At 46.1% G+C, this 23185-nt stretch overlaps 1 protein-coding gene and 1 pseudogene across 7 annotated transcripts; one reads left to right on the top strand and one right to left on the bottom strand.

Annotated features, from left to right (window-relative positions):
* The first annotated feature begins 1732 nt into the window (after window positions 1–1732).
* USP11 (ubiquitin specific peptidase 11) lies at window positions 1733–16798 on the top strand. Of its 7 annotated transcripts, none has more exons than XM_052663644.1 (21): window positions 1733–1948; window positions 8397–8506; window positions 8681–8811; window positions 9104–9221; window positions 9361–9506; window positions 9630–9691; window positions 9812–9911; window positions 10281–10454; window positions 10544–10702; window positions 11094–11318; window positions 11461–11544; window positions 11663–11757; window positions 12642–12848; window positions 13505–13596; window positions 13776–14033; window positions 14108–14178; window positions 14516–14628; window positions 15566–15715; window positions 15821–15936; window positions 16104–16192; window positions 16272–16798. In XM_052663644.1, exons 1-21 carry the CDS (start codon window positions 1800–1802, stop codon window positions 16407–16409), a joined length of 2787 nt encoding a protein of 928 aa, XP_052519604.1. In that variant the 5' UTR covers window positions 1733–1799; the 3' UTR covers window positions 16410–16798. The 7 variants fall into 7 exon arrangements, with proteins under 7 accessions (XP_052519604.1, XP_052519605.1, XP_052519606.1 ...); XM_052663645.1 differs by having other exon boundaries at window positions 13776–14018; XM_052663646.1 differs by having other exon boundaries at window positions 13505–13557; window positions 13773–14033.
* A 5622-nt stretch (window positions 16799–22420) lies between these two features.
* On the bottom strand, window positions 22421–22954 carry LOC128070480 (glutathione peroxidase 7-like; annotated as a pseudogene).
* Between the last annotated feature and the right edge of the window lie 231 nt (window positions 22955–23185).

Consider the following 23185-nt stretch of genomic DNA (forward strand, 5'->3'; position numbering starts at 1 on the left):
GTTGGATTGTAGGACGGACAGGCTTCAAATTAAATTGGGAGGAGGTATCTGCAGATGGGCAACAAGAGTCAGTTCAGAGAACCTGACAAGCTTCTGGTAGGCCTGAAGGGCATGTATCTACCATGTGCCAGATCCAACTCGAATGCCACTTTACAGATCCTGAGGTGAAATGGCTGTTGCCTTTCCTCAAAGATTACACAACTGAGTTGTGACCCCCTCATCTGTGCCAGGTCTGAGCTGGAGGCTGGCATCAGTAATTCACAACTCCTGCCCTACCAAAGTTAACTGAAAATAGAGGTAAATTGTGAGATCATGTGTATTGGTGGCAGTGGGGTTTGAAATTGTGCAAAGGGTATTTTGGACACCTGTGTGTGCATGGGCCTAAAGGTGAAAAAGCAAGGTGTGTGTTTGCGTGTGGGAATGGGTAGTGATTGTGAGGGAAATACACTGAAACAGACCCAGAATCATGATCCTGTCTTAGGGAGTTTGTGCAATGGTTAGGTGGGTACAGCCAATAGGCAGGCCAATAGGGAGCCAAAGAGGGAAATTTTAGTTATCACCAACACAGAGGGCGGGGAGCCCCAGCAGAGAAAATGTAGACATAGCCTAGAGCAGCGGTTCTCGGCAGGAGATAATCTCCCCAACCCGCAGTGGAAGTTTTGCAATTGGGGGATGCTACTGGAATCTAGCAGGTAGTGGCACCAATGCAGCTAAACATCCTACAACAGAAATGTCAATAGTGCCTAAGCTGAAAAACCCTGGTGCAGTGGACTGGTTCTCAAACTTTTGGTCTCAGAATTCCTTCATATTCTTAAGGATATCCAAAGAGCTTTTGCTTATGTCATGCAGTCTCTGGAAAATTCCATGGCACACGCAATAGAAAATGACCATGAAAAAGTCTTGTGAATAGTTTTGACTTCGTGAACCTGAAAGGGTCTCCTGAACGGGTAGAAAGCCAAAAAGGACCCTAGTTTGAAAATCTCTGGCCTGGAATTTAAAGGTGGCACGTCTGGAACTGGAATTCCTGAGTTCCAACCACAACTCCACTACTTACTAGTGGGGCAAAGTGAATTAACGTTTCTGGTCCTCAATATCCCCATTGTTTCCCATAGGCAACCTGCTGCCTAAGACTACTATTTATGTGCAATAAAACACCTAAACAGGGCCAACTATTATTATCAGTGCTGTAACTCCAATAAAAATATACCTGGCCTGGGGCTGACTTGCCTTCAACACGTTTGTCAAGAGGACAAATCTAGTTCACGCAAGGAAGAGGCCCGCAGGCCTGGGTAGCGCCCTGGAAGTGATGCCCTCTTTTGCATTAGTTTCTGACGGAGAAGGGTAGTGCAATGAAGGAAGGGCATCCTGGTCAGGCTTGCAAAAAGGCCGCTCCCAGGATACAGGCGCGCGGTCCTCAGCAGAGAATGGGACCGAAAGGTCCTGGAAGCTTCCCCTGAGCACGCGCCAGTATGTCCACCTTGGGGACCACTACCTCTACTTTCCACACAGTCGTTTGTCCTGACTCAACATGGCGTTAGAATCCCACAAGACACCCTGGTCCTTAGTTCCCAACTGGAGGATTTACCCCGCCTACCGGTGGCGGAAATCACCGCCCACGGGCCTATGCCCACCCAGCCCTTCGACGAGTCCGAGCGCACGGGTCCCTTTTCAAGACCGCAGTAGCCCCCTGGCTGTATGAGGGGCTCTGCTTCCGTTTCCGGGACCAAAATCCGGAAGTGGCACTTGAGGGGCCCTTCCTATTCCCAGCTGCGGTGGCCGCTAGAGGAGGGCAAACAGCTATGGCGGCGGTCGCACCGAATCCCGCGGATACGGCTGCGACTGCGGTCGACGACCGAGAGCCACAGCGGGAAGCGGTGCCAGGCTTGGAGAGCCAGCGGCGCCAGATCGAGAATGGGCGAGGGCGTCCGCTGCAGGTCGGCGAAAGCTGGTAAGGCAGAGCTGAAAGCGGAGCCTCGGCTTGAGGGGACTGTGGGGAACGAGGCGGCGGAGGTCCTTGTGAGAGCCGCTCTGGGGAGGAGGAATGGCCTATGGGACTGGGAACGAGAGGGGCGGGGAAGTGCCTAGTCTGAGAAAGAGGTGGGGCCTGTGCGGTGCAGCCTGATAGCGCGGCGCGATTTGGCGTGGAGAGGCAGGGGGCGGGTCATGAGAAGGGAAGGCTGCGGCGGCAGGGCCGGGCCAGCGAGGTGGACCTTGGAACTTGGGAAGGAGGGGATCTCAACAACAGAGCTGGGGAGCGTAGTCTGCGGGGCGTTACAAAGCATCTGGGGGCGGACCGTGACTACTGCACAGCGCCTGAGAACGAAGTCAGTGCCGGTGACGTCTGGCTAAGGAGCGGATTGGGAGCCGGGGGCGGAGCGGGTGGAGGAAGAGGGAGGGAGTCAGACCCTGCGTGGTGGAGAGAGCTGGAGCCTGGGAACGAGGCTTGTGACGAGGCCGAGGGGCGTGTCCTGAGGCCGTGGATAGACTGCAGAGGGGAGGTGGTGCCCGTGAAGCAGAAAATGGCGCCTGCGAGTGAGCAAAGCTTGTGAAACGGCGAGGTTTTTGCCTCTGACCAAGCTCATTTTCCCAGGACGGGAGAAAGTGCAGGTAATTGGCACGGGAGGGGCCTTCGATGTTGCGTTTGTTTTCTGTTTTAGTAGTGCTTTGTTTTGTAATCAAGAAAAAACAGCTATTTTAAAAATATCAATGCGTATCTTGATAAATCGACTTGTTTAATTGCTTTCTTTGCTAACCTCTGCTCGAAATGTACTGTTTCTGGGTTCATTTTATTTCTCGCCGAGTTGCATCTCGTTTTTTAAGTTGTGAAATACGTAAGACCTGCAAAGATTATATGAAACGTTTACGTAGGCCAGGTTGATGGACATTTTATAAAAATAGACGATCTGTACTTTTCAAAAATTTCAAGGTCGGGAAGAACTGTCCCAAATTGAAGAAATTAACGGGATTTAACGAATGCATAACTAAATGCAATGTGTGATCCTAGATTGGATCCCGGAGCAGAAAAAATAAATTATTTAAAAATCTTTTTTTTTCACCTCATAAAGTGAACTTTCTCTCTTTTACTGTAAAAGATATGAATGGGGAAATTGATAAAATGTTTACCAAAGTCTGTAGACTAGATGTTAGTACTGCTAATTTCTTGGTTTTGATCATTGTATTGTGATTGTGAAAGATAATATCTTTGTTTTTAGGACATTCATTTAGGGTTAAAGAACCGAAGTATTTAAGGTTAAAGAACCATTGTGTAAGCAAGCTTACTCTGAAATGGTTGAAAGAATAGCATATATAAAGACGTATTTAAAGAAATAATGACCGAATAAGTGAGTAAAAATTTAAATTTGGAGAATCTTGAATGAAGGGCACGCAGAAATTCTTTGTATTATTTTTACGACTTTTCTGAGTCTATTTCTAAGTTAATAATTTTAAGAATAATACAAAATTTGTGAATTAACCACCTAGGTTAAGATTCAAACCGTTACCTTAAGAAATTCTGTGCCGCTCCCTGATGAAAATTCCCCTCCCTGCCACAGGAAATTATTACCCTGAATTTTTGATTTCGTTATCAGTTTCCCACCATTGTATGCATCCCTGAATAGTATTTGTGGTCTAAGCTTTCATTTTATGGGAGGCTATGTGTGAAATCAGACTGGCTGTGTATCGAGTACCCTTTGCATCATATCATGTGGTACTCAGTATCTACATGATGTCACTGGTGACGTTAGCCTTGATCACTTGGTGAAGGTATTTGCTGGGTTTCTCCACTGTGCTAGTACTATTTTCCTGTTTCTATACACAGTGATTCTTTATGTCCATCCTTTCCTCAGAACGTTTCAACAGTCTTACTGTTTCATGCAGTGTAAATGCTAAAATTCTTACAGTGACTTGCAGGGCTTTACAGTTTCCAGGCTGGTGTCTGGCTGTGATCATTTCTCCCATCTCTCTTCAGATTACCCTCCCCCGTCATTTTCTCCATCCGGCTATATTGGACTCTTGGCGTTCCTCCATCGCCGCAAGCAAGCTCTCACCTGAAAGCCTTTAGGATAGGAGTGAGGTTTGCTCCTTTTAGAGTTCTTTAATCACAGTACTAGCGAAATACATATTCCTGTTACTGGAGAGACAAGTTGAGATTCCCCAAATCAGAAATATGAAACCAAGCAGTTTTACTATTACACTATAGCTCTCCAGCAAGGTAAAGCCTCAGTCCATCTTGAGAGTAAACAACAACAGAAATATTGCTCTATATATAGCCCATTTGGAGGTGTTCAGAAGGGCTTGCAGGCTTTGGTTCCTGCCCCATCTTACTTACCTTTACAGCCTTGTGACAATAGCTTTTAAAAGTATCCCACCCATACCAGGTTTCCTCTTGGTGTGTTGAAAATGTTTTGGAAGTAGATAGAGTTTGTGGTTGCACAACACTGAATGTACTAAATGCCACTAAATCATTGACTTTTAAATGGTTAATTTTATGTTATATGAATAATAAAATGATGATGTGTCAATAAAAAGTTATCCCATCAATGTTGGGTAAGCATTGAAGCCAGTTTAATTTGCTGTCTGTTTTATAAGGGGTCACTGGAGTGATGAGGACTTTTGTGTTCATAAAGCATTTCAAAGTCTCGGACCTACCCCAAATCATATACCTAAATACATATGTTAATATTTGCACTTTCTAGCTTTTGTCAACTGGCAGATCTGGGTGAGGACATTTAATTTATTTGGCTATCTAAGCTGATTAATTTCTGGGAGAAGCTTAAATTTTAAGAGAAAATTCAAATCAATGATAGTATAGCCTCCTTGGCAAATTTTCGAAAGTGAACCATCTGAAGTTAAATCTGGGGTAGCTGAAGGAACCTCTGGTTGTTTGCAGGGTGTAGATAGTTTCCTAACAAGAGGTAAATAAGCATGAGTCTGTCTTTGTTCAGATCGAAGAAGGTGGGTGCCTGGGTGTAGTGTTGCAGAATCGATTGTGATGTGTGAAGGGAAAACAATTTCTCACCAGAACTTAAGAGACTAGCCAGTGGCCAAGGCATATTTATCCTGTGTAACAGCTATAGCAGCAATTGCCAACCAAAAGTGTGAAAATTTCAGTCGGTTTAGTTCTAGGGTCTTCATTAAAGGTTAGTGCTGTGCAGACTTCTCCTAAAGCTGTTACACAGGATAATTATGCCTTGGCCACTGGATCTAATGAAAGAGTGACATAAATATTAGGCCTCCAACAATTCCCCTGTAATTGAGTCAGCACCCCTAGTATCTGCTCAGATTTTTTATGAACCAAAAAGGGAAAGGGGGTTGTGAGTCTAGAATTCTAGAGGGGGGATCTTTTGGTAGAAAGTTATTGTAGTACTAGTCTTTGTTGCTTGAACACGAGTATGCTGTTTAGCTTCAAAAGTATGCAGTTACTGAAAGGTTTTTATATTAGTATATCTAATATAAATGTAATTAATCATAACTAACCTAGGAAGATAAACTTTCTTTTTGGTTTGTCATTTTTAAAAATTTAAAAAAGTTTGAAAAATGAAAGAGCTTTTCTAAAATATTTAAGTTAATTAAAATTGGGGGAATTTTAGGTAAACCTAATGCATTCCTTTTGTAGTGTGAAGGAGTAGATCTTTGTGGTATCTCCCAGAGATAGTTTAGGCAAAAAATAACATTTGAACAATGTTACTATTCTTACTTTGGCCTGAATTTTGGAAAGACAAAGCAAGAATAGTTCGTTGTTTTTTATTTATTTCTGTACTTTTGGCTGTGTCAGGTCTTAGTTGCAGTGTGTTAGTAGCCCTTCGGCATGTGGGATCTTACAGGGTTCAAACCCCCATCCCCTGCATGGTAAGGCAGGTCTCAACCAGCAAGGGAATCCCAAGAATAGTTGTTGTTGCTTTTTTTAAAACAAGATATAAATCAAATATTTATAGTCAACCTTGTAAAACATACAGTGATAAATAGCAATGATTATTAGGAGCTTAACTTTTCTTAAAAGCAAGAATTCTTTTTTAAAAGTGAGTTAAGAGAGGTCAAAAGGCACCAAGAGTTAAACTAATTTGGTGACAAAAAAGGAGCTTCCAGTCTGGGCATAAGTTAACGTAGTCATTTTCTAGGGGAAAAAAAAAACAAACCCAATTCTAGTTTTTCTCCTTTGGTACATTATTCATGTAACAATTTACAGAAAGGACTTATTTATATCCATTTTTATTTATGTATTTAGGCTTATACAGATATATAAGTAATTTAGAACAGTGTAATTTATATCCGAATAAGCTAACAACCTTTTAATAAAATGAGTAGGAAATCATATCTTAGTTTATATCCATATTTCTGTTTCTCCATAATTATTATACCTAGTAATGTAATGATTAACCAAAATAACAGATATTTTCTCCAGACACAAGAAATCTAGAGGACAGACAATATTGTTTAGTAATTTCTTTCCATAAGTACAAGTTTCATATCACTTGAACAAATTGGAGGAAACAGAAACATAAGTGACTTTAACAAGATCCATCTTATTTCTGGATATTAGCAATAAGAAATTAGAAAGTTAAAATTTTAGAGATACATTTACAGTAGCAACCAAAAAAAAAAAAAACAAAACCATGAGCATGTAGGAGTAAATGTAATGATGTGTGTGCTCTTCCATTAGACAGTGACAACTCTATATGTCATGCCTGTCACCTGAGCTGACAGATTATGACCAATCCCAATTCAGAAATGTTAAAAAAAATTCAGTGTCTTTGAATTGAAAAAAACATGGTAGTAATATTTGGTGAAAATTTATGTAAAGCTTCAGTCTTCTATGAAGGCTTCAGAAATTTATGTTGTAGCCAGGTGTGGAGGTTTTGTTTACCACTCTAAATAAAAAGTTATTTTAATGTTAATTTTCCTTTAAAATTTGCTTTAAAAAAACCTGTTAAGCTGTGCCTCCTTTTGTGTCAAAGTTCCCATTAACAAGAAACTAGCTTTACTGAGTAAATTTACCTCATAGACCATCCATGGAACCAGTTAAAACCTTGAAGGTGCAAGTGGTAGAGGGTAAAGTCCGTGATAGAATCTTCTAGATGAGTGTCTGTGGCATGAACGACCAGGCTGGGGAGGGTGTGTGTGTGTCCCCGGCCTGAGTGAAGTGCGGGATCTGTGGGGGTCACTGCAAACCGCCCCCCCCCAAATAAATAAAACAGCCCACAGAAAAGTTTGCCTATTTTGGACAACATTCCAGGTTAACAAAGAAAAGTGCCATTTTAAAGAATCCAATGTATAGAGTTAAATAGCTAGAAAACGGTTACATATTTTTCATCCATTTTGTAGCTTTTTTAAAAGTTTTTATTTGAGGCTGTTAAATACTTTGGATAGCCTTCTATGTATCAAAAGTTGCATAGCAGGAACTTCCCTGGCAATCTAGTGGTTAAGACTGTCAGCTTCCACTGCAGGGGGGCATGATTTAATCCCTGGATGGGGTACTAGGTTCATGCTGTGGGGCATGCCCCCCCCTCAAAAAAAAGTCCGGTGCAGAGCAGGTTTCTGTTGCAGAGCGTTGAGGTGGGGGTGGGGGTGGGGCCAGCATGAGGATAATGTGTACGTGACCTTTTTTGTCTAAGCCCTAGGATTGGAATGATAACAGCTAATGTTTATTTACCACTTTCTATATATCAGATATTCTGCAGACTTGAGAATTTCTCATGGCATTCTACAAAGGCAGATTTCAGCAGTCCTAAATGTTTATCCTAGTAGTGCCTATAAAAGTGTCTCCTTTAAAAGAGAGCAGGTCAAACTGTACTTAAAGATGGTTCAGATGGTAAATTTTATGTTACATGTTTTTCACAGTTTTTTTTTACACAGAGTGAGCTAGTCACCATACGATTAGAAATTATAACATCAAAATAAATCCTAAAGACAAAAAAATTATTTTAAAGGTCACAGTGTGCAGTTTTTGAAGGAGAACTTTGTGATTTTTTTAGCAGTTGAAATTTTTTAAAATTTCTCATTGGATTTTCCATATTTAACAATCCATTTCTTAGCTGAAGAGTTATGTATCCTGTACAAACATTACACATTCAAAAAATGGCTGAAGTCTTATAACATTAGCTGCAAATAACAATTATTTTGAATCTAATTTGATTGTGTTACGCCACAGACTAATACAAGTAAATTATCATTTATTCTATTATAAAATCTCATGTTTTCTGGCATCATGGTATGAGTTTGGTTTTGGTTGTTGTTTTATTTTTTAGCTCTGTATTAGTTTCAGATGTTCATGAAACTTATCCTCTTGGCAATGTGTGGATACGTTTAGTTCAGTAACCATGGGATGTGGTGTGTGTGTATCTGGCAGTACTACACACCACCAGTAACTGTGCGACACCCCTGTCACCTGTCTGGTCCAGGTTCCTCGTGGGGCAACACTGGTACAAGCAGTGGGAGGTGTACGTGCAGGGAGGAGATCGGGACTCCAGCACCTTCCCTGGCTGCATCAACAATGCTGAACTCTTTGAAGGTACCAGGCTTCTGCCTCCCCATGTCAGCTGAGCCCTGGACTTCTTGTCATCTCTGTCCCAACAAACGATCATGAGCCCCTTCTCTGTGCTAGGTCATTGGTGAGATGGCCAGACTGACTCATCACTTTCCTTCCCTGATTGTTCCTCTGCCACCTCCCCCCGCCCTCCTGCAGACCAGGTAAACTGGCGCCTCAAGAAGGGATTGGTGGAAGGTGAGGACTATGTGCTGCTCCCAGCGGCTGCTTGGCATTACCTGGTCAACTGGTATGGTCTAGAGCATGGCCAGCCTCCCATTGAACGCAAGGTATAGTGGGTGGCGCGGGTGCTGCAGGGTGGGGGGAAGCGTAGGAAGAAGGCCTTAGAGGTCCAGGACGGGTCCATACACCTGGCTCTGCTCTTCTTAGGTCATTAGACGGTATCTTGCTGTGTTCCCTGTGTTTGCTTGCCTGTGTGTGCTCACCTCACACAGCCTTGTACTTGTGTCTGTGCCATGTGTGTTTGTCTCTGTGGATGCTCCTCTGATTGCAGAGGTCGTCACCCTGTGTCAGTGTGCACATGGTGGGTACGCCAGTGTGTGTACCCTTCCCTCCTTGCAGGTTGTGGAACTGGCTAGCATCCACAAGGTTGAAGTGTACTCAGTAGAACTGTTGCTTGTCCAGCACAGTGATATGGACACACCTCACACGGCTCAATTCAGCCAGACAGATTCTGTTGGTGAGCCCATGGGTCATGGAATGGATTGGCATTCCCGGCAACAGTCATGGTTCAGGGACCTAAGGAGTCTGAAGTCAAGAAGGAGGGGATCCTTCAGGGTGCCAGGAAGACCTTGAACATGCACCATTCCCCTCCACAGACCTAGTTTTACACACCGCTCGAGAGCAGTTTCTGGTGAGCCCCCAGGAAGAGACCCGGCTGTGGATCAAGAACGCGGAGGGCTCTTTTGAGAGGTTGTGCAACACCCGTGTCACAGTGCTTGACGCCGCTCTCAAGACTGGGCAGGTGAGGGAGGGGAGGACTTGTTTGCCCACAGGCCGTGCTTAGATTCAGAGAAATGAGAGCTCGGTACCCATGGGCCCTCCGTGAATGCCTTCCCTGTTTTTTACTCCTCTTTCTCCAACCCAGGTGGTTGTCATGGAGACCCGAAACAAGGATGGCACTTGGCCCAGTGCGCAGTCGCATGACACGTGAGCCTTCGGGGTTTCCGGTCCAGAGTGGGATCTCACAGTCGGCACACTGAGCCCATGAGCACATTCTCTCTGCGCATGGTAGTTCCTCAGCTGATAAAAATTTCTCATCTGTTTCAGGAGCAGCACATTGGAGGAGGAAGAGGACTTCCAGGGCCAGCCAGGCATCTGTGGTCTTACCAATCTGGGCAACACGTGCTTCATGAACTCGGCCCTGCAGGTTGGACCATGAGATCTAGGTCTGGTGCAGCATGGGGGTGGATTCACGAATTGGAAATGGAGGACAGAGTTGGGGGCACTGCAGGGCAAGGTGTCAGGTTGGAAGCTAGGTCCCCACAGTCTGACTTGATGTGCCCATGTTTCTTTCTGAAATATCCGTGCCTTTCCTCTCCACTTGCTCCCTGCTTTGCCTAGTCTCCTCTGCTTCGTCACCACATTCTTCTTTCTCCTGAAGTGCTGATCTCTCCTCTCCCTTACTCCTCTGCCTGTTCCTTTCTTTCCCCTTCGTCTTCCTCCCCCTTCCTTTCATCCATCCCCACCTTGGTTACCTTTTTCTCCCCTTCACTCACCTGGCCCCTGCCTCCTGCAGTGCCTCAGTAACGTGCCGCAGCTCACCGAGTACTTCCTGAAAAACCGATACCTGGAGGAGCTCAACTTCTGCAACCCACTGGGCATGAAGGGGGAGATTGCACAGGCCTATGCGGACCTGGTGAAACAGGCGTGGTCTGGCCACCACCGCTCCATTGTGCCCCAGGTGTTCAAGGTGTGGCTCAGCCCTGGCTAGCCCCTATCTGCCCCCCAGCCTCCACCTATTGCCTCCCTCATGCCTTGACGCCCTGCCCATCTCCTCAGACCAAGGTCGGCCACTTTGCATCCCAGTTTCTGGGCTACCAGCAGCATGACTCACAGGAGCTGCTGTCGTTCCTCCTGGATGGGCTACACGAGGACCTCAATCGCGTCAAGAAGAAGGAATATGTGGAGCTGTGTGATGCTGCTGGGAGGCCGGATCAGGTGGGTGTTTCCAGAAGACCCTCATCATGAGAGCCTTGTTAAAGCCACTAGGACCTCTGCCACAGGGATTTTCTGGCCCCCTGGGATACCCTCACCACTCCCCATTTTTGGTTAAGCTCATCTTCCCTGACCTCAGTCCCATCGTCGTCTTCACCATATCTCCACATCTGCTCCTACACCCAGTGAGAGTTAACTCCCACCCATTCTCCTTCCCCAAGTAACCCCTAGCCCTGACAGTGAACAACACAGTCTCCAGGTGGCCCTCACTATAACTCTGTCTCTGGACTTTACCAGTGGCCTTAACCTTTACTCCCATGGGCACCCCACCTGCAAACCATGGTTTCCCCCAGCCCCCAGCATCCCTCACCACTCAGCACAACACTGTCAACAGGAGGTTGCTCAGGAAGCCTGGCAGAACCACAAACGGCGGAATGATTCTGTAATCGTGGACACTTTCCATGGCCTCTTCAAGTCCACACTGGTGTGCCCTGATTGTGGCAATGTGTCTGTGACCTTCGACCCCTTCTGCTACCTCAGTGTCCCACTGCCTGTGAGCCATAAGAGGGTCATGGAGGTCTTCTTTGTCTCCATGGACCCCCGCCGCAAGCCGGAGCAGGTATGAGGGGAACGAGGACTGGGGTGCAATGAGGGACCTGCACTCATAGAGTTGGTTTGATTACTCAGCCATACCTCAGGGTTTCCTGCACTAACTCACCACACATCCTTCTGCTCTTCTGTGGTTACTGTTTCTCCCTCAGCACCGGCTCGTGGTCCCCAAGAAAGGCAAGATCTCGGATCTGTGTGTGGCTCTGGCCAAACACACTGGCATCTCGCCAGAAAGGGTGAGGCTCTGCAGATGGAAGGAAGGTGGGATACAGGGGCAAGGAGTCCAAGGAAGGCAGAAAGGCCTGTGGGAGATCTTGCAGACTGATTGGTCCCCTCTCCGTAACCCATTCGCAGATGATGGTGGCTGATGTCTTCAGTCACCGCTTCTACAAGATCTACCAGCTGGAGGAGTCCCTGAGCAGCATCTTAGACCGAGATGATATCTTCATGTGAGTAAGAAGACAAGGGGAGATGGGGGTTTCTTAGGAACCTCCTTTGTTAACCACCTTCCCTCTCCCTCAGCTTGCTCAGGGCTTCAGCCATGTACCTTAGCAGGGCAGGCTTCTAGGGGCTGTCAGTGAGTGGGGTGAAATCCTTATGCAGGGTGTCCTTGGGTGTTTTCTTCCTTATTATGTGAGGGAGGCTCCTTTTTATTTTATTCAGCACTTAACTAGTACCTCGTATATATCAGATGCTGATCTGCACTCCTTATTTACTTTGCAGGCCACAAAACCCAAATGATTTTTAAGATAGGGAATGCTAAGCTGCTTTCTGAACATACAAGCATTCAGAACAAGTTTGGGACTTCCCTGGCAGTTAGGACTCTGTGCTTCCACTGCAGGGAGCATGGGTTCTATCCCTGATCAGGGAACTAAGGTCCCACATGCCATGTGGTGTGGCCAAAAAGAAAAAAGATGTTTGAAATGTTTGGGTAACTGAAATAGAAGGTGCTTTATGAGTAGAAAAGTTCTTTGTAACCAAGCAGTTTTCAAAAACAAAAAATTGTTTTAGATCCTTGTGTCGCAAAAAATTTTTGTCAGCTCCCTCAGTGCTCTAATAACACCAGAAGACTTTATCTAATGTCACATAAACAAGGTGCTGTGTAAATGATCCAAAACCCTGGGTGACTCTTTGGACCCTTTTAAAAACCAATACAGTATTGTAAAATAAAATAAAGTAAAAATAAAAATTAAAAAAAAAAGTACAAATATAAAAAACAAAAATAAAAATACTTTCAGGCTGTGAGTGGTGAGTGGCTGGAGCAACTGGGCAGAATCCTTGAATCCCTCTTGGGTATATTTATCAGATGGGACCTGATGTTCATCTCCCACAGATACGAGGTGTCTGGCAGGGCTGCTATTGGTGAGAACTCCAGAGAGGATGTTGTGCTTCCTATCTACCTGCGGGAGCGCACCCCAGCCCGGGACTATAACAGTTCCTATTACGGCTTGATGCTCTTTGGGCACCCGCTCCTGGTGTCGGTGCCCCGGGACCGGCTCTCGTGGGACGCCCTGTATCACATCCTGCTGTACCGCCTCTCGTGAGTCTGCGCTTCTGGGTCAGGTGGGGAGGTGGGGTCAGAACTCAGAGCCAAGTGTCTAACCGCTTGGTTGCCACCTCCCGTCCAGCTCCCGAAGACAGTTCAAACTTAACATGGCCAGAGAGTAACTTGTAGGTTTTTTTCTTCCTCTAAATTTCTGACTTCGCCACCACCTCACCTAGGTGCCAGGAATATAGGAGTGAACATGGCAGACGTCATCTTGTACTTAATTGTCTTCCTAGGAGAGTCTTGGGTATTTGTGTTTCAATCGATTTTTATTGTGCTTAAAACCCAAAGTCCCCACCAGGCAAACAGCAGTACACTATCTGGCTTCACCTCTCCCTCACGTGGCACTTATGCATGCTCCTCGGAGGCCTTCCCTGATGGAAATGTGCAGCTGATCATGTATCTGTATAACAGTGGCTTATCATACTTAAGATCCACACTCCTTAACTGTGGCCCACAAGATCCTCCATTGTCAGACCATCTCTTCCCACGTTCCTGTAGCATCTCCTGAGACCTTCTGGCTCCTCCTCCACAACTGTGTGTGTGGGGGTTGACCCATGGCTTCCCATCATAAGCAAAGTAGACTTCCGGGCTCTGTCCTCCCCGCCCTCGGGCCCCCTCCTTGAGAGTCTCCTCTGTTCTGTTGGCAGACGCTATGTGACCAGACCCAGCTCAGATGATGAGGATGATGGGGATGAGAAAGGTGAGGAAGAGGAAGGAGAGAGAATCCACAAGGATGAGGGTCTGTACATGGATCTACAAGGATGAGGGTCTCCCATGGCCTGAGGGAGGGTCAGTGGGTCAGCGGTGGGTCTGGGGTGGGTCTGACACGCACACAGGGTCCATCTGGATGTGCATTGCTGCTCAGCCCGCTGGGGTTCACACATTCCCACCTCTGACATCCTCCCCCAATCCTAGCAGACCTGGAGGATAAGGATAGCCTCCCTAAGCCTGGACGTGTGACTGAGGGCAGCTCCCAAGACCCTGGGCTGGAGCAGGCTGGGCCCAGCTCCAGAGTCGTGAGCAGAAGTCGGGCTCCTGTGGACAACTCTCCTGGGCCATCTCACTGGCCCCAGAGGGCACGGCGCAAGCACCTCTTCACCCTGCACACAGTGAATTCCAATGGGACCAGTGACCGCTCGACCTTCAACGAGGATACCCATGGTGTCTCCTTCAGCTGTGAGCCAGGATTGGGAGGCGGGAGGGGGTATTCCTTGGCAGCAGGGCCCATGACCACCTCCCCTCGCCCCTAGCCCAGCCGTACATTGCCATCGACTGGGAACCAGAGATGAAGAAGCGTTACTATGACGAGGTGGAGGCTGAGGTAAAGGAGATCTCGGGGATGGCAGGGAGGGGGCTGCACTTTCAGTTGGCACCACACACGCCCTCTCCTACCTCAGCTGAGCTGTAATCACAGAGCTCCTGGGGCCTCAGATTCTTAACTTCAAAGTCTATGCCCTTAACCACTTGGTGTGCATCTTCCACCCCACTCCTTTTTATCCCCCAAGGGAATGGCTACTCACTCCAGTATTCTTGCCTGGAGAATTCCATGAACAGAGGAGCCTGGCAGGCTACAGTCCATGGGGTCACAAAGAATCCAACACAACTGAGTGACTTTCACTTTTCATCCTCATACCTGGCCATCCACTCCCCCAACCTAGGGCTACGTGAAGCATGACTGCGTTGGGTACGTGCTGAAGAAGGCACCAGTGCAGCTGCAGGAATGCATTGAGCTCTTTACCACCGTTGAGACCCTGGAGAAGGAAAACCCCTGGTAAGGGACCAGAACGGGGCCTCTAGGGGTGCTATTAGGTAGGACCACCTCCGCCCAGCCTCTGTTACCACTATATACACCTTGCCCCACCTGCTCATTCGATCGCCTCCTGCCCCTCTGGGCACCAACACCCCAAGCCTGTTTCCACCTCAGAGCCTTTGCCCTAGCTGTTCCTTCTCCCAAAATCATCCTTTCTCCAGTTATCTATAGGACTTGACCTCCTTCATTTTGCTCAAGTCTCTCTTCAAATATCACCTTATCAGAGAGACCTTCTCTTATTCTTCTGTTAAAAACTGCTCCTCCCCCAGCCATCAGCTCCCTCTATTCCTTCCATGTGCAACCATATCTTTCTTGCTCCATAACACCCCTTGATGTCACATCTTAGATTCTTCTAAGTCGTTTTTTGTCTTTGCTGTTAGAGTGAGCCCCTTGAGAGTGAAAACATTTTTAAGTTCACTGTGTGTCTCTTCTCATTGGTTATAATGGTGTGGGCTGTGCAGTAGATGCTCATTAAGTTGTTGGAGAATAAGCAAAACAGAAAGAACTGAAAAGATAAAGCCAATCTTGAAAATAAGAGGAGCATCTCCACGAAGCAGAAAGGGAACAAATTAAGAAGTAGTGCCAAAGATATCAACGGTAGGCCGTCAGCAAATACCTGGCGAGTGAGTGAGTAAAACAGAAGAGAGAAAACCAGAGGGACAGAGGCAGGCTCAAAAAGATGACTAGGGTCTGCCAGACCAGAATCCAAACAAAAACGCATGTCAGTACAAAAGTGCATATGCTGGGCAATTGATAAGTACGTGGCAAGGTTTTAACAAGCATGCTAAAGTAACATAGGAGTAGGAGTAGCATCTCTGGACCAGATGTGGCCCATCAAAGCTGTATGGCAACAAGAGCTCAGAAAGTGTCTGTTTCCTGACCTGGGCTCCATCACTAGGTACTGCCCCACTTGCAAGCAGCACCAGCTGGCCACCAAGAAGCTGGACCTGTGGATGCTGCCAGAGACACTCATCATCCACCTGAAGCGCTTTTCCTACACCAAGTTCTCCAGAGAAAAGCTGGACACCCTTGTGGAGTTTCCTATCCGGTCTGGGGCCTGGGGAGGCTGGCTGGGGGCAGGAGTGGGGTGGGGAGGAAGGCAGGGACAGGGGGAAGGGGGTGCCACTGATAGTAACCCTTGCCACACCCACAGGGACCTGGACTTCTCTGAGTTTGTCATCAAGCCGCAGAATGACTCAGCCCGGGAGCTGTACAAATACGATCTGATCGCAGTTTCCAACCATTATGGGGGCCTGCGGGATGGACACTGTATGTACCCGGGGGCATGCTCAGGGCGGGGGGATGGGTTGGGATGCCCCAGTGGGTAAGTAGATGTGTGAACCGGTGGCGAGGTCATTGGTGCCGGAGGAGAGAGCCAATGTGGACCCCTCTTAGGGGCAGGAGGGTGGGTGAGGACAGCCTGCCCTCTCTTATAGACACGACATTTGCCTGCAACAAGGACAGCGGTCAGTGGCACTACTTTGATGACAGCAGCGTCTCACCTGTGACGGAGAATCAGATTGAGGTGATTCCTATCTTCCTTCCTCCCCTTCTCCTGACACCTTCTTCCCCAACCCACACTGACTCCTGTCTTCTCCTCACAGTCCAAGGCAGCCTATGTCCTCTTCTACCAACGCCAGGACGTGGCACGCCGTCTGCAAACCCAGGCCAGCTCGTCAAAGCCCCCCGCATCGTCTGCCTGTGGTGCCCCACCCAAATCGGAGTCCATGGCTGTAAACTGAGGGGCCCTGTCCCTGCCCGGGAAGGAAACTGTCCTGGCTCTCTTCCTTCCTGAAGTCACCCCCATTCTCTTAACCTGAGTTAGGTGCCCCACGCCAGACGTCACAGGCTTAGTTGTGGCTACTGTTCTCCTTGCTGCTATGTTGCGCTCTCCGAGGGAAGAAGAGGTCGTGTCTCCTTCCAGCAGTGTGTTCCCTGCCCGTGTTTGCCCTTTAGAGCATTAACCTTCCCTTCTATTCTCTATTTATGGTTCTCCCTTTCCTTCTTGTCCTCAATCTGGGGTGTTCTCAGGGGGTGGGGGTGGGGTGCACCTGAACAGAGTGTATTTTCTTATTGAGACCCTGTACCTTGCGCTTGTGTATATATAAAAGTGCCAGTGTGTTCCTTGGCATTGTGGGTTTTTTTTTTTCCGCATCCTTAACCAAGCACCAATATTGTGCCTGTGTGCATAGTGAATGCCAGGTGTGTGATGGCTGCTGCTCTTGAGTGCTCATTGAGCACCATCTGTGTGCCAGGTCCTATTCTAAGTGCTTATGAAGCGCCATCTGTGTGCCAGACACAATTCTCAGCACCTACTGCATGCCCAGTGTTTTCCAAAGCATTTTGCAAATATTGACTCAATCCTCACAACAGTCTCACGCAGGAGTTGTCATCGCCAATTTCAGATGGGGAACAGATGCAGAGGTCAAGTAATTGCTCTGGTTATGTCCAGAGGTCCAGGCACCTCATCACTTACACTGGAGGTAGTAGTCCCCAAAGGGGATATTTGACCTCTGTGGACCCAGGATGGAAGTGGTAGTGGACATGACTTGTGCTCAGCTACTGTGGGAAAGGTGTGCCTGGAACAGACAGGCATGTGTGGGGGCAAGTGACTGGGTTCTGGATATAAAGATACTAACCAGACCATCTCACAGGCCACCAGTAGTGTCATCTGAGGAGGGGGTACATCTGGCCCGAGCCACCCAGAGTGACAGGACAGATGGGCTGTGTCTGTGTTGCCTCTATGCTTAGCCTCCCACCATGACTGCAGCTTCCCCACCAGGCAGGGTCCCTCCAGCCTCATCCCACAGAAGAGTGAGATGGAACACCTCCTATAGAATGGGTGCAGCATTGTGTGAGCAGAAAATGCCACCTAAGCACTGCACAGCACCCCCCGCACCGGCCTGAGCCTTCCTGTGGGTGCCAGCTCTCACCTCAGAGAAACAGAGCTCCAGTGGGGACAACTGTGGGGCAGAATAGAGTGGACCAGTGTGCAGTATCTGGACATAGACAAGCACCCCAGCCCTTCACACTGAAGAAGGGAATCCTGATCAGGGCGGCTGAGAGATCATTCGCCTGCCAAGCCTGCTGCCTTTGCACTGGGCCTGCGAAGCCCCCTCTGAGGGGCACTCAGCCCAGCCTTATCACCCACAAACCTCCAGTCAGTCGTGCTGTAGATACAGGCGAAATCAAGATAGTTGCTCTGAGGAACTCAGCTCAAACTAACTTAAGCAAAAAATAAAAATACTGGATCCAGGGGCTCATAAGCTGTCATTTAGTCCTCACAACTGAAACTCCAATACTTCACCTGATGTGAAGAACTGACTCACTTGAAAAGACCCTGATGCTGGGAAAGATTGAAGGCGGGAGGAGAAGGGGATGAGAGAGGATGAGATGATTGGATGGCATCACTGATGCAATGGACATGAGTTTGAGTAAACTCCGGGAGTTGGTGATGGATGGGGAGGCCTGGTGTGCTGCAGTCCATGAGGTCACAAAGAGTCGGACACGACTGAGTGAACTGACTGAACTGAAGTCCTCAAGACTATATGGTTTAAGCACTATTACCCCATTTTGCAGATGAAGCAGGCATGAAGAGCTGGTTCAAAATAAGTCCTCATTAGCTATGAATAATCATTCCTGGACAAATATCCACCTAAAAGGAATTAACTCAAAATAACTTCCCTGGTTTAACCAAAGACACCTTGAAAAGACAACATGCCTAAGAATCAGGAGAAATAAAATACAACACAGTAACACAGAGACACAATAGAATCCTCAGACATCAGTGAAAAACATGCTTATTCTGGTCATGGAAATAGAGATACATGTGAAAAAGAAATTCAAAACCTTTAAAAGTGAAAATGAAAACAAGTAAAAATAAGTTGAGAAAGAACCAACAAGTGATAGATCTGAGCTAGATAATAGCAAAACTTAAGAATTATCTTTTATTTTTTGTCTGGCTACTTACTGTGAAACCGATAAACATCTTTTACTGTTGTGATTATGTAACTAACGTTTGCTTAATACCATTGTATTATGGTTGGTCAACAGAAAATAATAGAATTCTATATCACTAAAACTAGCATTTAGTAGGAAAAAGTCAATGAATGAGTTTAGCAACAAATCAGACCTAGCCAAGGAAGGATTTTGTGAATTGAATACAGTTTAGGGCATACTAAGAAATGCATCTTCTAGAAGATTTTAAGTTAGACTAATACTATATTTTAATAAGGGTATAAAAACTAAAAAAATGGTCCTAGCAAACACCCTCTTCCAACAACACAAGAGAAGACTCTACACATGGACATCACCAGATGGTCAACACCGAAATCAGATTGATTATATTCTTTGCAGCCAAAGATGGAGAAGCTCTATACAGTCAACAAAAACAAGACCAGGAGCTGACTGTGGCTGAGATCATGAATTCCTTATTACCAAATTCAGACTTAAATTGAAGAAAAGTAGGGAAGACCGCTAGACCATTCAGGTATCACCTAAATCAAATCCCTTATGACTATACAGTAGAAATGAGAAATAGATTTAAGGGCCTACATCTGATAGATAGAGTGCCTGATGAACTATGGAATGAGGTTCATGACATTGTACAGGAGATAGGGATCAAGACCATCCCCATGGAAAAGAAATGCAAAACAGCAAAATGGCTGTCTGGGGAGGCCTTACAAATAGCTGTGAAAAGAAGAGAGGCAAAAAACAAAGGAGAAAAGGAAAGATATAAGCATGTGAATGCAGAGTTCCAAAGAATAGCAAGAAGAGATAAGAAAGCCTTCTTCAGCGATCAATGCAAAGAAATAGAGGAAAAGAACAGAATGGGAAAGACTAGAGATCTCTTCAGGAAAATTAGAAATACAAAGGGAACATTTCATGCAAAGATGGGCTCGATAAAGGACAGAAATGATATGGACCTAACAAGCAGAAGATATTAAGAAGAGGTGACAAGAATACACAGAAGAACTGTACAAAAAAGATCTTCACGACCCAGATAATCATGATGGTGTGATCACTCATCTCGAGCCAGACGTCCTGGAATGTGAAGTCAGGTGGGCCTTAGAAAGCATCACTACAAACAAAGCTAGTGGAGGTGATGGAATTCCAGTTGAGCTGTTTCAAATCCTGAAGGATGATGCTGTGAAAGTGCTGCACTCAATATGCCAGCAAATTTGGAAAACTCAGCAGTGGCCACAGGACTGGAAAAAGTCAGTTTTCATTCCAATCCCAAAGAAAGGCAATGCCAAAGAATGCTTAAACTACCACACAATTGGACTCATCTCACATGCTAGTAAAGTAATGCTCAAAATTCTCCAAGCCAGGCTTCAGCAATATGTGAACCGTGAACTTCCTGATGTTCAAGCTGGTTTTAGAAAAGGCAGAGGAACCAGAGATCAAATTGCCAACATCCACTGGATCATGGAAAAAGCAAGAGAGTTCCAGAAAAACATCTATTTCTGCTTTATTGACTATGCCAAAGCCTTTGACTGTGTGGATCACAAGAAACTGTGGAAAATTCTGAGAGAGATGGGGATAACAGACCACCTGACCTGCCTCTCGAGAAATCTGTATGCAGGTCAGGAAGCAACAGTTAGAACTGGACATGGAACAACAGACTGGTTCCAAATAGGAAAAGGAGTACGTCAAGGCTGTATATTGTCACCCTGCTTATTTAACTTATATGCAGAGTACATCATGAGAAATGCTGGGCTGGAGGAAGCACAAGTTGGAATCAAGATTTCCAGGAGAAATATCAATAACCTCAGATATGCAGATGACACCACCCTTATGGCAGAAAGTGAAGAGGAACTGAAAAGCCTCTTGATGAAAGTGAAAGAGGAGAGTGAAAAAGTTGGCTTAAAGCTCAACATTCAGAAAACGAAGATCATGGCATCTGGTCCCATCACTTCATGGGAAATAGATGGGGGAACAGTGGAAACAGTGTCAGACTTTATTTTTGGGGACTCCAAAATCACTGCAGATGGTGACTGCAGCCATGAAATTAAAAGACACTTACTCCTTGGAAGAAAAGTTATGACCAACCTAGGTAGCATATCAAAAAGCAGAGATATTACTTTGCTGACTAAGGTCCGTCTAGTCAAGGCTATGGTTTTTCCTGTGGTCATGTATGGATGTGAGAGTTGGACTGTGAAGAAAGCTGAGCGCTGAAGAATTGATGCTTTTGAACTGTGGTGTTGAAGAAGACTCTTGAGAGTCCCTTGGACTGCAAGGAGATCCAACGAGTCCATTCTGAAGGAGATCAGCCCTGGGATTTCTTTGGAAGGAATGATGCTAAAGCTGAAACTCCAGTACTTTGGCCACCTCATGTGAAGAGTTGACTCATTAGAAAAGACTTTGATGCTGGGAGGGATTGGAGGCAGGAGGAGAAGGGGACGACCAAGGATGAGATGGCTGGATGGCATCACTGACTCAATGAACGTGAATCTGAGTGAACTCTGGGAGTTGGTGATGGACAGGGAGGCCTGGTGTGCTGCGATTCATGGGGTCGCAAAGAGTTGGACACAACTGAGCAACTGAACTGAACTGAACTGACACATTTCAAACAAGAGGGAGGGAAATAGATGAATAATCCAAAAGAAGGCAAGAAGAAAGGAACATGGAACATGGTGGATGGGTAGAAAGCACATAGGCAACCACTTGCAAATAATCTGCTGTGTTTCCTCCAGTTCAAGGGAGGGGACTGGGAATCAGGCAGCTGCTTTCAGACCACAACTACCACCATCCTAGGTAGAAGCTGGGATGAGGGTCAGTAAGAATGCTGCAAAACTTTCCCATGATTTTGAAAATGACTTTTTCTTGATTGGACACTTGTTCTGTTGCTGTAAACCTGTGACTTTTCCAGAAGTGCTGACAGTTGGTTCTGACAATTTGGCTTGCTTGCTTTTTTCTTTTCAAATTTAGTTTTAGGTTTTTGTTGAGGAACATAAGCTTGGAGCTTCCTAGTCTGCCATGTTGCTAATGTCACTCCCCTTGTGTATTATAAGTGTGTTTCTTAACACACGTAGGAAACAATGCAATTGGGATCTTTTTACATAATCTTACATTGTCTGAGTTTTAATTGAGATGCTTAGATCACTTAGTTAATGTTGTTATCGATATGTTTAAGTTTTAGTATTTCATCTAGCTATCTGATTATTTTTTTGAGGGAGATGCTTTCATTTTTTATTTTGTATCATGTATTATTTTACAATGAAATGTATTACTTTTGTAATTGAAAAAAATACATAGGAAAACAGTAACAACAGCAAATATTTGGCCTGGATTCTTAGGGCTAGAAATTCATGTTGGGTTCAAGTTTTTGTTGATCACAACTTATTTTTTGGTTCATATGCAAAAACCATTTCTTGAATGCCTCCTGGTTAGCTGGCACTGCCCTTGGCGCTTCCATAGGCTTTTCATCCTCATCCTCACAATAGCCCTGTGAGGTAGGAATTGATCCCACTTTATAGATAGGAGATTACTGCTTGAAATGCTTCTATCTGCCACATGTTTTCATGGGCTAGAGGTTCTTACCAGCTGGTAAGTCATTGGTCAAGAACTCTCACTGGTTCCTAGAAGCTGCTCTAAGATTCAAATAATCAAACTACTAGAATTTTCCCCTGACAAGAGTGATGGGTTAGGTATCAGGATAAGAGTGGAGGAGAGTCTTTGTAGCACCATTTGAGTTTGCTCTGGTCACTCATGCATGGTGGGGGGAGGGGATGGGGGAGAGGAAGGAAAGTGGTTATAAGTCTTCTTGCTTCTTCAGGATGAGCTTCATCACCAGTGCTGTAACCTGGAGCCTGATCTCCTCCACCGTCATGCTTGGGTCCCAAGCTCCTACCACCTTTCCATCTGGGGCCACTAGGTACTTCCAGAAGTTCCAGCTGGGCTCCTTGCCAGAAGTCTCCATCAGGTACTTGAAGGCAGGGTGGACACCAGTGCTGGCGACTGCAATCTTGCGAAACATGGGGAAAGTGACACTGTAGGTGAGGCGGGGCAAAGCTCTAAATCTTGCTGCTGTCGGGCTCCTGCTGGCCACACTGGTTGCAGGGGAAGGCAAGCACATTGAAGTGCTGGGGCCTCAGGTCCTGCTGTGCTGGTCTATGAAGCCGCATTTGCTAGCTGCATTCACCACCTGGGACACCTAGCCATCGTACTTCTTCAGCAACACCAGCTTGCCCTGAATGTTGACGGCCTTGAGGTTACTGGTGTCCTGCTGCTGCTGCATGCCAGCCATGGATGCCAGGAGCAACCAGGCCACCAGTGCCACCACCATGACTCGCTCTAGAGCAGGTGGCATGGTGAGGCAGCTATCTGATTCTGTTTGTCCCCTTCCCTCTTGTCATTTTCCCTTTTTTATTGCTTTATTTTGAATTAGGTTTTTTAAAATGATTTCATTTCATCTCTTTTTTTGGCTTACTAGCTCTAACTCTTGGTTTTATTCACTGATTGCTTTATGGTTTATAGTGCACATTATTTTTTGGCTGTGCCAGATCTTCGTTGCTGC

Source organism: Budorcas taxicolor, chromosome X (genome assembly GCF_023091745.1).
Source record: "Budorcas taxicolor isolate Tak-1 chromosome X, Takin1.1, whole genome shotgun sequence".
Lineage (NCBI taxonomy): Eukaryota > Metazoa > Chordata > Mammalia > Artiodactyla > Bovidae > Budorcas > Budorcas taxicolor.